The following is a 13644-nucleotide window of genomic DNA, read 5'->3' as shown; positions in this document are numbered from 1 at the left end:
TGTTCTATAATAGGTGGAATCTGAACAGACTCATATGAAAAAACAGAACGTTAGATCATATTCCATTAAAAAATAATGCAGCTCTGAAATTGCACGCAAAGTATCTGCTGTAGAACATCCTTTTACCCAAGTATCAGAAAAAAAGAAAGCTTTTCTTTAATTGATTATTTGGATTTTAATTGGCTATAGAAAAGCACAAAAATTTGCAAACTTTATGGCACTTTAGCAAACAGATTTGTTCAAATGTGGTTGAATGTCCAGCAATCCTTGATAGTACAAACATTTGAAGTTTAAAAATCAGACTCGGGAACAAATTTGAATGTCGGTTACCAGAAAAGTCTTCTCTTACTGAATTAGCTCATGTGAGCTCCTGTCCCCATGACCACAGCAGCAAGTAAGGCTGCAAACTTCAATGAAAAAACCCTTAGAGGAAGCAAACCATGCAGCTGGTCTTCAATTCTTCATCTGGCTTCTTGTAACAGAGGCTGCATAGAGGAAGCAAACCAGAAGTTGGGTTCAATAAAACATGATTTTCCTATAGTGAAAGGGAATATTATGGTAGTTTAAGTTATCTTTAAGATTAGTATTCACACGTCAATTTCTAAGAGCACATTTTACAGAAAAATAAGGGACTCAGCCTGTATAGCGTAGCTTAATAAAGTTGTGCCTAGGTATTGAGAAATGAGTGGCTTCAACCATGAGTGATTGTTAAGTGGTACTGTTGTTAAGTATTGCTAGGCTACAATTTTTGACAAGTTCAACCAGTATGTACAGTGGAAAATAATGGTAGGAATTGTTCTTTAATGATTATCTAGAGTCACAAATTCCTTATTTCAATGGTAAGGATAGCTGTTTACCATATATTACTTCACTTTTCAGTTTTCAAGATGACAGTCTGTTTAATTGGCCCACTCCATTTTAAACTGAAATTTCACCTGAAAGTTTTATACATTGCAAAAGTTTTGTTTCAGCAGTTTAATTATTTGAAATTCAGGTTTGGGGACTAAATATTCCAGGTTTGAGAATTAAATGTTTTAGACTCAATAATATCTAATTAGCCAGAATGGTGGCTAAAAGTGTCTGGCTGGAGAAAGAGATTAATAGATATAATTTTAGTATTTTATGTACTAGAAGCAAAATAAAATTATGCAGCTATTTGTCTTTAAAATCTTTAGACTGCCAGATCTAATTTTTACCCGAGCAGCATTTACACATTAGTGATCCATAGGATAAGAATTCATCAATTAAATATTTAATTCTCACTTGTCCAGGTTTATATCATGTCTATGGAATTCTCTCCAGAAGAGTTTACAGTCCCTGCCCAATTCTGTTTTGTATTTTTTTTGGGGGGGGGTGAAATAGAAAGTACAGACACAGGGGTAGGCAACCTTGGCTCTTTTATGACTCGTGGACTTCAACTCCCAGAATTCTTAAGCCAGCCATTCCATAGCCATGGCTGTCTCAGGAATTCCGGGAGTAAGTCCATGAGTCATAAAAGAGCCAAGGTTGCCTACCCCTGGTACATAGTATTAACTTTAAAGCCCAATGTGGCTTAGAGGTTGAAGCAGATTGAGAAAACACCTGCTTCTATTTGATTCCCAACACCACCCCCGTTCAACTGAGATTGTCTGAGAAGATTTACCTACCTTTGTCATATGGGTGACCTGGAGTCAAGCTTTCTCTATGTCTGCCCCAGTTCTTTGGAATGATGTAGTCACATCTGACTTTTGGTATAAGATCACTTTATCTCTCTCTCTCTCTCTCTCTCTCTCTCTCTCTCTCTCTGTGTGTGTGTGTGTGTGTGTGTGTGTGTGTTCTGTATATGTAGCATTCAAATACTTTCAACACGCATTAAAGCACCATATTCATTTTCTATAATTCATCGTAGCATAATTCCTCACCTCTCGAATGTCTGAATTCACATCTGGACGTTTCCATCCTGGTATGGCAAGACCCAACAACACTAACAATCCAAACACCAAAATCAGCATTCCCAGAATGTTGGCAAACCAAGCCTCTGCAGGAAGCTTGGAATATGGTATTGTTGAATTCTTTCTAAGAAGATAGTCAAACAAAGTGTTTGGTGAAGACCGGTTAAACTCACATATTTCTGCAAAAATCCAAAAAGAAGGGAATGCTTGGAATGCATTAATAAACTTTGTGCTCATCTCCTGTGGTCATCTGGGGCTTTATCTACGGTACCAGCTTTTTTTTTTTTTTTTGCTATTGCAGGCTTCCAAATATTTACTACTGATTTCATAATCTAAGACCTAGGTATGCTTATGGTATTCATTTCCAACAGATCTCCACACATCAGTTTCACATCTTTACTTGCTATGCTGGCAAAACTAAATATACAAAAGCTGGAAATATTTCCATACCAGCTTTCCAGATTCCAGGGTTGCCAAGAGGTGTTAAACCTCCCTTTCTGCAATTTCTAAATATGGACAGCACAAAATTGGAGGAAACTGATGTAGACATTTCAAGAAAAATACTTGCCACAGGAAACTCATTCTTAAGGGCATCCCTGTAGCACGATTCTGGGTGCCTGATAAATCTTTAGGAACATTCTCCTTCATATTTAGAAGTATTTTTGTTACTGTCAAAATACATAACAATTTCAGTCCAGATCAGTTTGAGTTTTGTTTCCTTTTTTTCTAGATTGAATTGATAAGCCAAATTATTAACTTTTTATAGATTGTTATCTCAGAATCAAAAGACAAAATACAAATACCCATTGCACTATATTCTGATCAACCCATAACAAAATTCCATTACTCACGATCTCATGAATAACTTTTCATTAATGCCTGAGATGCATGATGCAATAGCCAAACCAAGGATGATAGAACCAAAGAAAACATGGACGGGTTTGTAGAGGGCTCGGAACCAGATGGGCATCCAAGGCAACAAAAAAGAAGCAAGTCCCATTAACCACTGGAAGGGAGAGCCATGAATTAGAAGTGTTACATTATAGTACCTGAATTGTACCTGAACCTATACAAATTATTTGTACGTGATTAGCAATGCCAGTGTGGTAACTTAGCCAGCAGAAGTTCTTTTTTCCTTCATTTCTTTAAAAATAATTTTAGATCTTCAAGCACATAGGGGCACATTTGTGAAAATATGATTACTGTATATGATTCCATCTCTCACAATGTAATATGTTTAGGTGGGCAACACACTGCATGTTTCTTTAGGCAATGTATGATTAATATGCATAATTCTTTGGTTTAATCTCAAAAGATTAAAAAAGCCACTTGCCCAGTAGGAAAAAAGTAATCTGTTTATACGATTAATTTCTGGTGACAAGAAACTGAAGACACACAGGATATGTAAAAATACTCTCAAATCTTTCTTCAGAAAAAGCTTAGCAGTATATGATTATATATTAAAAGATAAGCTATTCACATCTCCCCCTAACTGACTATCCCTCAGAGTCCTAGAAGCTATCTTATAGTAAACCAGAGCATTGATTTTTCTCACCCACTTCTATCTACATTGGCTAGCAATGAGTCTCCAGAGTTTCAGGCAGGATTTCTTAATCCTTTCTGAAAATCAACTATTGGAGGCAGGTCATAGTAAAAATAAAATGTTGGGAATTATTGTAAATATTACTGATCTCGTTTGTTTCCAGCCTTTCATCTCTTCTCTTGGAAACTAGTGGGATATATCCTTCCTTACATAAATCAATCCATTGCTATGCTCTTACCTACCTGGCATGAAAAAAGTAGCACAGCAGAGAGCCCAAGCCAGCTGTGTAGAGAGTACATGTTGGGGATTTTCTGCACATTGTGAAACCTGAAGACAGCCTCCAGTCCCAGAATGGCAAAGATAAATGCTATCAGAGCAAGTGTTGCATGCAGCACCTTCCACGGGAGCTTGGAACCCACTTGAGAAAAGGGCAAACGGTACACCAATGCTGCTACAGGGGGAAAAGTGGGAAACCATCAGAGCCAGATGAAGCACTTCTCCCTACTTACATACCAAAAGGAGAGGAAAAGGACAGAGAAATTGGATATATATTTTTTCGCTTACCTATACCATATAAGATCACCATGCCTGTCACCATGAGAACTGGGTGCCAATTAAACATCTTGCGAGAACCATCCCAGGCAAAGCCGCCAAGCCAGTGCTGACTCCAGTATATTGTAAGCCCCAAACACCAGATAGCCAGATTTCCCACAAGGATTGAATATGGGAGAAATGGAACCGTAGGCATCTCAGTGCTACTTGGAAGCACACCTGAGAAAATAAAATAAAGGAATTGAACAAACAGTTCAGGTTATTGATAAGGTTAAATTCTAAATCTCCTCTGTTGGCTTTCTATTCTTCATGCCCAATATTGCCTTCACCCAGCTCCAAGTGGCACTGCTGTACGAAACATGCACTTCAGTTTTACTATTTTTATCATTATCACCCAAGGAGGAGGAGCTAGAGAGAAAGGGCTAGAGAAAATATATTAATGTGTTTTGTTCAGAAAACAAAGGCTCTACAATGTCTTTGGGCTGATTCAAGCTGATCATATTCTATCTGGGTGGCAATGTGTACAAAGCTCAATCGTTACAATCAGTTTAATTGATCAGATTATCATCCTTTTTAAAGCCAGAAATGCTATGTACTCATATCACTAAATATAGATTCTAGGGGAACTGATGAGTTTATTGTACAAAGGAATGTCTCAATTTTATCATTATGTAGGGTGGTTCAACTCAGTCCAATAAAAAACCCTATTCTATCCATGCGTCCAAGGTTTTTCCAGGAGCCAATGTAAGCATGTACATAAGTGAGATCAGCACAGGGAGATAAGATTAATTTTATCATATCCAGCTTATCTAATGATGTTGCAGGCAAAAATAAAAGTGATTACAATCAAGCTACTTCAATAAAGAAAACATATTAAATTTTAACAATTAAATAGGCAAGATTCAAAGATCAAGCTTCCCAAAAGAGAAGTTCCCTAAAGCCCTCTATAGATATTGCACCTGCAACCACTGCTTCTTGAGAAAGGCAACACTTATGAGTTCACTTCTGCTTTTCAAGCAGAAGTTGAAGCTGAATAAATAGCAAAAAAGGTCTATTAATAGTTCATGGTGATGACAGAAACTTCACTCTTCACAATGCACAAGTACCTTAAGAGATGGAGAATGGAAATGGATGTGCTTGCTCTTTTTGAATATTTTCTTTAAACATAGTACTTTGTCCAAATTGCCAGGCAATTTTTCAATACTTTTTCTAAAAATGGAGAGTTATACTGAAATTTGCATTTATTTATTTATTTAGTTAGTTAGTTACATTTATATACCGCCCTTTCCCTGAGGACTCAGGGCGGTTTACAGGGAATTAAAAATCCAACATGCAAAAGTTAAAAACCAAATTAAAAAATATTAAATTGACCCTGTACGCTTAAAAACCCCAATTAAAAATTTCTCCTCAGCCTGGGCCCGAGAGCTCAAAGAGCCAGGTCTTCAGGCCCCGGCAGAATGATCGGAGGTCGGGGGCAGTTCTCAGCTCCACCGGCAGCTGGTTCCAGAGGGCAGGCGCTCCCACTGAGAAGGCCCTATCCCTGGGTGTCACCCGCCGGCAATCTCTCACCGGCGGAACCCTGAGCAGACCCTCCCTGTGGGAACGCACTGGGCGAAGGGCGTTTGATGCCGGCAGCAGGTGTTCCCTCAAATAACCCGGACCCAGGCCATGTAGGGCTTTATAGGTAATAACCAGCACCTTGAATTTCACCCAGAGGGCAACCGGAAGCCAATGCAGCTCGCGGAGTAGAGGTGTTACATGGGAGTATCGGGAAACCCCCATTACAACTCGCGCGGCTGCATTCTGCACCAGTTGAAGCCTCCGAGTGGACTTCAAGGGCAGCCCCATGTAGAGAGCGTTACAGTAGTCCAAACGGGAGGTCACAAGCGCATGAGTAACTGTGCGTAGGGCGTCTCGGTCCAGATGGGGACGCAACTGGCGCACCAGGCGAACCTGTGCAAAAGCCCCCCTGGTCACGGCTCCTATATGGTCTTCAAAATTGAGCCGTGAGTCCAGGAGGACGCCCAAGTTGCGAGCCCTATCAATGTTTGTTTATAATGTTTGCGATATCTATACACATATGCATACACCCAACCAAATATAACACTGAAAACCTTAATCATAATAAAAGCTATTTATATGTGCCTTGTATGATGATAAATTTAGGTAGCAAATTCTAGTGCAGCCAAATTAATCTGGCTCAGCACCTACACACATTCTAATTTATATTTACAAGATAGACCAGGCTGTCTTGATAGAATTATAGATTAATTGAATTGGAAGGAACCACAATAATTCTGTAGCCCAGCCCTCTGCAATATGCAAAAACACAAACCAACTGTGAGAGGTGGCTGTCTATCTTTTTTTGGGGGAAAAACCCAACCCTCCAGAGTTGAGAATCTGAAACCATCATATGCAGATTGTTTCAGTGCCATATAGATTTACTGTCCAGAATGTTTTCCATTTTTTTAAACAAAAATCTAAGTAGCTGCAACTCAATTCATTACTTTTGGTTCTAGTTTCTTGGCAATAGAAGACTTATCAAACCATATTCCAAATAAAATATTTTCATATACCTGTGAAGGGCATAGAGAATGGTCTTGAAAAAAAGAAAGCAGAGGGCTACCAAGGCAATGGTCAAATTAGAGGGGATTGAGCCTGGACCAAGAAAATAATGTAGATAAACATCTCAGACAGGACCCTCCCTAGTTCACCCAAAGATAAAGTAAGGAAGAAGGGAAGTAAATTCAGACTTGCAAGATTCTGTTACTATAACTGTTACAATAAAAGTAGTCATCATGACCTATATGGCATCAGTTTCTCAGCCTGGTCTATCTTGTAAGGCTGACAATACCTGAACATTTTTTATATATTTCTCCCATCTTCTCTTCTTTTGACAGACTTCCAACAGATGTTTGGGGAGTTGAAACCTCCCTTCCTGAAACCCTTTCATGGTTTGGGTTATTTGCTTCAATAAATCTTTATTTCAATTTGCATGGCCACCCATCTCAACAAAGCTAATACACATATAATGCATACAACCATGGTTAAAAAAACAACAAAAACCAGCAAACAAATAATCACAATCATTACACAGGCTTTGCCATATATTCAGAACCCCAAGCTCAGTGTCACAAACATGTCTTTAAGGCCTTATGGAAAACCAGCAGGGTCAGGGCTAATCTGATTTCATGGGCAAGATTTCTTCTGACTGGTTTGCAGCAAATATGTAAGCTATCCTTTGTTAGCTTTCCAAATACTGTCAATGCTCAGGGTATTACCCATCCAAATGACCTATGGGAAGTTAATTTACAGCCAATTAAATTATTGACTATATAATGCTATACTATGTCCATTCTTGGACTGCCTGTTCCTCTAAAACAAGATATACTTATCAAGATCAGTGTTCCACTGATGGGATTCATTCCACTGTTTCTGTAATCCCTATTACACCATACTTGTCTTTCTGCCTCATGATCCAGATCATCTGCTTTTTACCCATGCTTTGCCATTAGCATGGAGCAGACCTGCACAATTTGCAGCCCATCAAGCTGCTTTGTGCCAGCATTTGTGGAAAAACAGCCAATCCACTGCTGCCAAAGCTTCCACCAAGGTTTTTGTAATCACTTCCATCCCAAACGACACACGCAAAGTGCCTTCAGGCCTCACAAACATGGCTAGTTGCATCACTGCCACTGTGCTGCCAGCTGTTCCTTTCTGGCCTGCAATTACTTTAAAGTTATTAATCTGCCACTTTGACTTCCAAGAGTTCTGCAGGACTAGTTTAGGGGCATTTCAGATAATGAGGTAGCTTCTTTGTGTTCAGTTTCATTTCCTTTATGTCTACTTTGCTTTTTAAAACTGGAAATTCCCAAATTATTTCCCTTTGAGTATTTAGTCCATTTACATGGCAATTCTTTACTCATTAGTGGTCTTACAATTTCCACTCACTCTAGTTTAAAAGCCTCCTAGCCAGGTTAGCTCTCCATCATTCAAAAATGCACTTTCTCACTTTAAGGAGATGAATTCTATCTCTAAACAACAGTTCATTCACTTCAAACCAACATTGCTTGCATCAATGTTATTGTTAAATAGCGGGTTCTTTGGCGCAGGAATGAAGACGCGAAGCTGAGTACAAGGTAACTCATAGTTTATTTTGTGCAGAAACTGTACTGGGGAAAAGGCTGCAACTAGCCGCAATATATAGGCTAGCCCCTAGGCAGCAGCCAATAGGTTTGAATCAACCATTGCCACCTGGAGATAGCCAATTGCAGCACAGGAGACTTGTAGTCTGGGTTGCTGGAGAGCCGTTAGCTGCTCCAGCAACCCACGTGGTATTCTTTAAGAGTCAAGTACATAACACCCCTCCCCTCTTAGACCAGACCATAATAACACCAATTAGTCTCAACAATTGTCAAGACTCATTATCCAAACACATTAAAATAAAAGTGATAATAATAATAAAAGTAAAAAAACAATGTAGGTTACAATGTTATTAAACAATGTCTCAATGAATAGGTTTCAAAAATGGCACTGTTAGACAGTTACATCATAGCACTGGTTTCTGTAGTGTAGTGGCAACAGGAATTACAATATATAACTCTTTATTTTACAACGTAATCTGCAAGATATGAAGGAGGCTTGTACGCCCTGGGAGTTCCCATCACTTTGTGGTCTACCAGCTTACTCAGTGGGCTGGGTAGACTTGTGTCCCTTTGTGCTCCTGAGTCAAGGGGATTCAATGCACTCTGGCTGGCCTCACCAGGTTGGCCCAACCCAGAGTCAGACTGTTCGGCAGAATAGGCACAGTGGTTGCTGAAGTTTGGTTAGCTTGCTCCTTCAGGGGACCCATGTTGCACTCCAGGGCTCCCCAGTTCTCCCTCTGGTTCTTCCTCAGTTTGAAGGACAAGTCCTGATAGTCCATGTGAGGACTGGCTTGGCCGCAAGTTTGAGGACCTTGGGAGGGACTTATGATGCAGTCTTCACTTAGTGGCCGTTCTGGAAATCGTTTCCTGAGCTGATCAATGTGTCGTCTGACAACTTGCCCTCTCTCCAACCCCACTTCATAAGATAGGGGTCCGGATGCCTTGGTAATTTGACTAGGAACCCACAGATTCCCATGACCATAGTTCCTGGCCCAAACCCAATCGCCCATGTTCAGCCCCCTTGGGGGTTTTGGTCGAGAAGCTTCTGCTGCCACTCTGTCTGGATGCAACCTGTCCAGTTTAGTAATCAAACGCCTCCCACAACGTAGTTCTGCAGGACTTTTGCCTGTAACAGTGCAGGGCGTAGAATGCTGGCAGAGTAAAAAATCTGCCAATCTGTGATGCCAGTCACCTGTGACAATGCGCTTGAGTGCTTCCTTCATTGTCCTCACCATGCGTTCAGCTTGACCATTAGAAGATGGATGAAAAGGTGCAGACATTGCATGTCTGATGAGATTGGCTCTAAGGAAAGCCTGAAATTCAGCAGCAGTGAATTGGGCCCCATTGTCTGAAACTAAGACATCTGGCAATCCATGTGTGTTTTCTCAGCACCTGGATGGTCCTAGCAGTAGTCATGTTAGGAACTGGAATTACTTCCAGCCATTTTGAGTGGCTATCCACTACTATAAGGAAGAGCTGTCCCAGAAAAGGCCCAGTGTAGTCTATGTGAACCCTAGACCAGGGAGTGTGCATTTCCTCCCACCTGTTAACTGGAGCCTGTGGCATTTCAGGCCTAGATTGCTGGCATGTATAACAACCATGGACTTGACCCTCAATGGCCTTATGAAGGCCAGGCCACCAGAGGTAGCTTCTAGCTAAAGCTTTCATTCTGACAATGCCTGGATGGCCATCATGTAATGATTGTAAAACCCTGTCTCATAGGGAAGTGGGAATTATGACTCTGTTTCCCCATAAAATGCACCCTTTATGGGCAGATAACTCATGCCTTCTGACAAAATAGCTCTGAAATTCTGAGCCTGGACTTTTTTCCAACCAGCCCATGTATACCCAAGACAACACTCTACTAAGTATTTTATCTGTGGCAGTTTCAGCAGCAATGTCCCCTGAATGGAGGGGAAACTCAGGTATGTCCTGTATGGACAATATTTTAGCAGCTGGAGCCAGATCTGGATCTATTAGTGGCAGTGGTAGTCTGCTGAGGCCATCAGCATGGTCCATTTCCTTCCCTGATTTGTGAATTAATTTAAAATTGTATGCAAATAGGAAAATAGACCATCTCAGCATTCTTGGAAATAGTATGTGGGGGGTTTGTTTGTCTGTTGTGAAAAGTCCCAACAGAGGTTTGTGATCAGTGTATACCGTGAAATCCCTGCCATATAAATAGTCATCAATTTTTTTTATTCCAGCAACGATGGCCAGGACCTCTTTGTTAATCTGAGCATAGTTGCGCTCATCAGAGGACAATGTCCTTGAGTAAAATGCTATAGGAACCTGTTTCCCATTTTTTTCTATGTGACTTAAAACTGCCCCCACCCCATAGGGACATACATCACATGCAAGACATGCAGGTTTAGACTCTTTGTAGTGAGTTACAGTGGACTTTTCTGACAATAGTGCTTTTAAGTCCCGGAAACTTTTTTTATGTAAGTTAGTCCATTTCCATGGAGCTTTGTTATCTAGAAGCCTGTGGAGGGGCTCTGCTATTGCTGTCTTATGAGGTAGAAATGTGTGATAGAAGTTTAGGAAGCCCAAGAATGCTTGTAGCTCTCCTTTTGGTTTGGGCCTAGGAGCCATTTAATGGCCTTCACTTTAGAATCAGCGGGATGAATACCGTTAGCATCAATTCAGAAACCCAGGAACTCTTTTGAAGAAACCCCAATACTACACTTGTTCTTTTTTCATTTGAGGCCTGCTTCGCGAAGCCTCTGCAAGACAGCCCTGAGCCTACTGGTCAACACTTCTGGGGATTCCCCTGCAATAAGAACATCATCAAAATAAGGGCAGACGCCCTGAATACCCTTGAGTGTATGCTCCATGATTCCCTGCAAAATACCCGGTGCAACACTGACTCCAAACTGTAAGCGTTTAACTTTGAAAGCCCACCTGTGAGTCATGATCGTTTGAGCCGCGGCTGTGGCCTCATCAACCAACAATTGCTGATAGGCCTGTGCTAAATCAAGTTTAGCAAAAAATAGTACCCCCTTGCAAGGAGGCTAAAATATGATTGACCACTGGGACCGGTTAAGCATGTTGCTTGAGGGCTTTATTTAGAGTGCATTTATAGTCAGCACAAATGCGAACTTCCCCGTTGGCTTTAAGTGGGTGACTATAGGAGTTTCCCACTCCCCACCATCAACAGGCTGTAACACGCCCTGTTCTACAATAGGTTTGAATCAACCATTGCCGCCTGGAGATAGCCAATTGCAGCACAGGAGAGAGCCGTTAGCTGCTCCAGCAACCCACGTGGTATTCTTTAAGAGTCCAGTACATAACAGTTATTACCAAGAATTCTCCCCCCCCCTCTTCCTGGACTTATGCTTTCAAAAATAATTTTTGATGATACCATCACCTGAAACCCAAGACCCTGTACCCTTCACCCAAAACTATGAAGTCACTCTTGATATGCTGGAGATATTGCCTTGCAGCATAATTTGTACACCCCAGCCCAGGGATCTTTGATCAGTATTTCACATTTGGACACCCAGAAGACATTATACATGTCAAGATGAAAGATTTAGATGATAAATGGAAGCTTCAGTGCCTAACAGCTTCAATTACAGTCTTTCTTTTCTTCTCAATAACTTATGATAGATTGCTGTCACTTGGATCCAGTGACAGTTTCTGCTGTGCAGGTCTGTAGGAATTTCTTTGAAGGTTAGAGGTTGAGATTGGGTGCCAAAGTTTAGAGAATGAAAAGAGCTTTGTAGTTGTTTGTACTGGTAGTTATTGACAACTGTTTTTATTTCCACTGTTTGTGTAAATTACATATTGCTCTCCTACTTGCAGCATTGACACTGTTAATCAATAAGTCCTCATTTAGGACCAATGTGGTATAGGCATAGTATTCTGGCCTGCTATATATAAACTTCACTTTCAGACGTTCTACAGAAAGATACTTTTCACAAATGAAAACCATTTTGGCTTCTGAGAAAAAGGAAAATATGGTGCATCTGTTGCAGGTGTCTACCAGAAATATAGTTTTGGCCATTGCCAAAATCCAATTCTTCTGAATGTAGTAACTTCTGCTCTCTTCCCAGAATCAACCAGAAATAGGTACGGTAACTGTCCGTAAAACAAATGTTATTTTTAATTATCCACATAGGTATACAAAATCATAAAAGCACTATAGTTGGATGTAGAAAGAAAATCTGAAAGACTGTACAGGTGTGAAGAAATCTAAGTGTTTTGTATCATAATCCGTCCATGTCAGGAGTAAATAGTTTAGCTATTGTGTTTTTGTGTTTTGTTTTTTGACCAATAGCAAAACAAATGACACTGAAGGGTACAATTTCAAAGATGGGCTTTATTAAAGAGCTACAAACTTTAGGTTGCTCCTGCTCTATATTGCTTGAGGGACTAACACCTGTGTTACTGAATAAACAATAAAGTGCATCGCCGTGTTACATTTTGAGAAAAATGCATAGCCATTTTTGAGATTAACTGGTCTAAAGAATATTAACCGTGTTGGCAAAAGACAGAATAATTACCCACACAAGAACATAGATTACCAATTGTATTAATGGTTTCTAATGATACAAAGCGCGCAACAGCAGCAGATCCATGAACTAACAAGTGTGCGGCACTCTCCTGGGGAAAATAAAGGACCTTTGTCGATTCGCCAATCAAAACCACAGGAAGGCAGATACTGGCGAAAAAAGAAAAAGCAGAAGCAAAATCTTCTTGAGCAAAATATCAGTGGGAGAACATGCTATGCTCCTTTACAAGAATGAGCGTGTAGGTGACTTACAGTCACAATTATTGCCGATATTAAAGAATATCATTATTCCCTTCTTCAGTCCAATACAACGAAAATGCATACCACTCTCATACCTCGCTTCCGCCTAAGGCGCAGAGAGAGTCGGGAAAAGTAGTTCCAGTCCTCAACAGACCCTTCAATATGGACTTCGCCGCTCATTGCAGCCGAAGAACTTAAGCCCCCTCTGTTCGTTCTTACACTGGAAACCCCGCCCAATGAGGATATCCGACTTCTCTGGATGTCTGGGAAATGTAGTTTTCTTAGCCACACGTGCGGTTTGGAGCAAATAATCTTTTTCTGGGAGATTTAAAAATTATCCCGCCGTAAGCTTCGTGCCGATTCCTGTAATTTTTCAATTGCTTGCCATGCACCACGTTTATGCAGACAAGGCGATAAATCGATGGAAATGTTTCTCACACACTTATTGAAAGTTTACAATCGCTAGAATGAAATTATTAGCTGCCTCATTCATTAAGCGTGTGCGTCCAGAAGCTGGGCTTCCACATTACAGAAGACATAACGCGGTGGTTTCTTTAGGCTATGTTGATCCGATAAAGTGAGCTGCGCTTCTCAAATCTTTTAATAAAATTCATTAGTCGGAAAAGATGCTGAACCCAGCCACCATAATTTGTAAAATGGTGATTTGCAATAATAGTTTATAAATGTGCAAGTAGTTTGTCATAGCCACCTTTAGAG

At 40.5% G+C, this 13644-nt stretch overlaps 1 protein-coding gene across 1 annotated transcript; it reads right to left on the bottom strand.

Moving 5' to 3' along the window:
• Positions 1–178: 178 nt before the first annotated feature.
• On the bottom strand, positions 179–13132 carry CYB561A3 (cytochrome b561 family member A3). Its single transcript, XM_083358955.1, has 6 exons — positions 13023–13132; positions 4039–4245; positions 3717–3925; positions 2783–2937; positions 1902–2055; positions 179–485 (listed from the first exon to the last, which is right to left on the bottom strand). The coding sequence occupies exons 1-6, from the start codon at positions 13105–13107 to the stop codon at positions 462–464; spliced, it is 834 nt and encodes a 277-aa protein (XP_083215081.1). The 5' UTR covers positions 13108–13132; the 3' UTR covers positions 179–461.
• Positions 13133–13644: the final 512 nt, after the last annotated feature.

The sequence above is a fragment of the Vipera ursinii genome (genome assembly GCF_947247035.1).
Source record: "Vipera ursinii genome assembly, chromosome: 1".
In the NCBI taxonomy this organism is placed as follows: domain Eukaryota; kingdom Metazoa; phylum Chordata; class Lepidosauria; order Squamata; family Viperidae; genus Vipera; species Vipera ursinii.
This window is presented reverse-complemented; position numbering and strand designations above follow the sequence as displayed.

Excerpts from the sequence above, each read along its gene's own strand:
- CYB561A3 (XM_083358955.1), bottom strand. The coding sequence starts at position 13,107 with ATGAGCGGCGAAGTCCATATTGAAGGGTCTGTTGAGGACTGGAACTAC. Across the intron at positions 3,926-4,038 it reads GGTGATCTTATATGGTATAG|CAGCATTGGTGTACCGTTTG; the intron begins GTAAGCGAAAAA and ends TTCCCCCTGTAG. Across the intron at positions 2,938-3,716 it reads TGCTACTTTTTTCATGCCAG|TGGTTAATGGGACTTGCTTC; the intron begins GTAGGTAAGAGC and ends TCTCCCTTCCAG.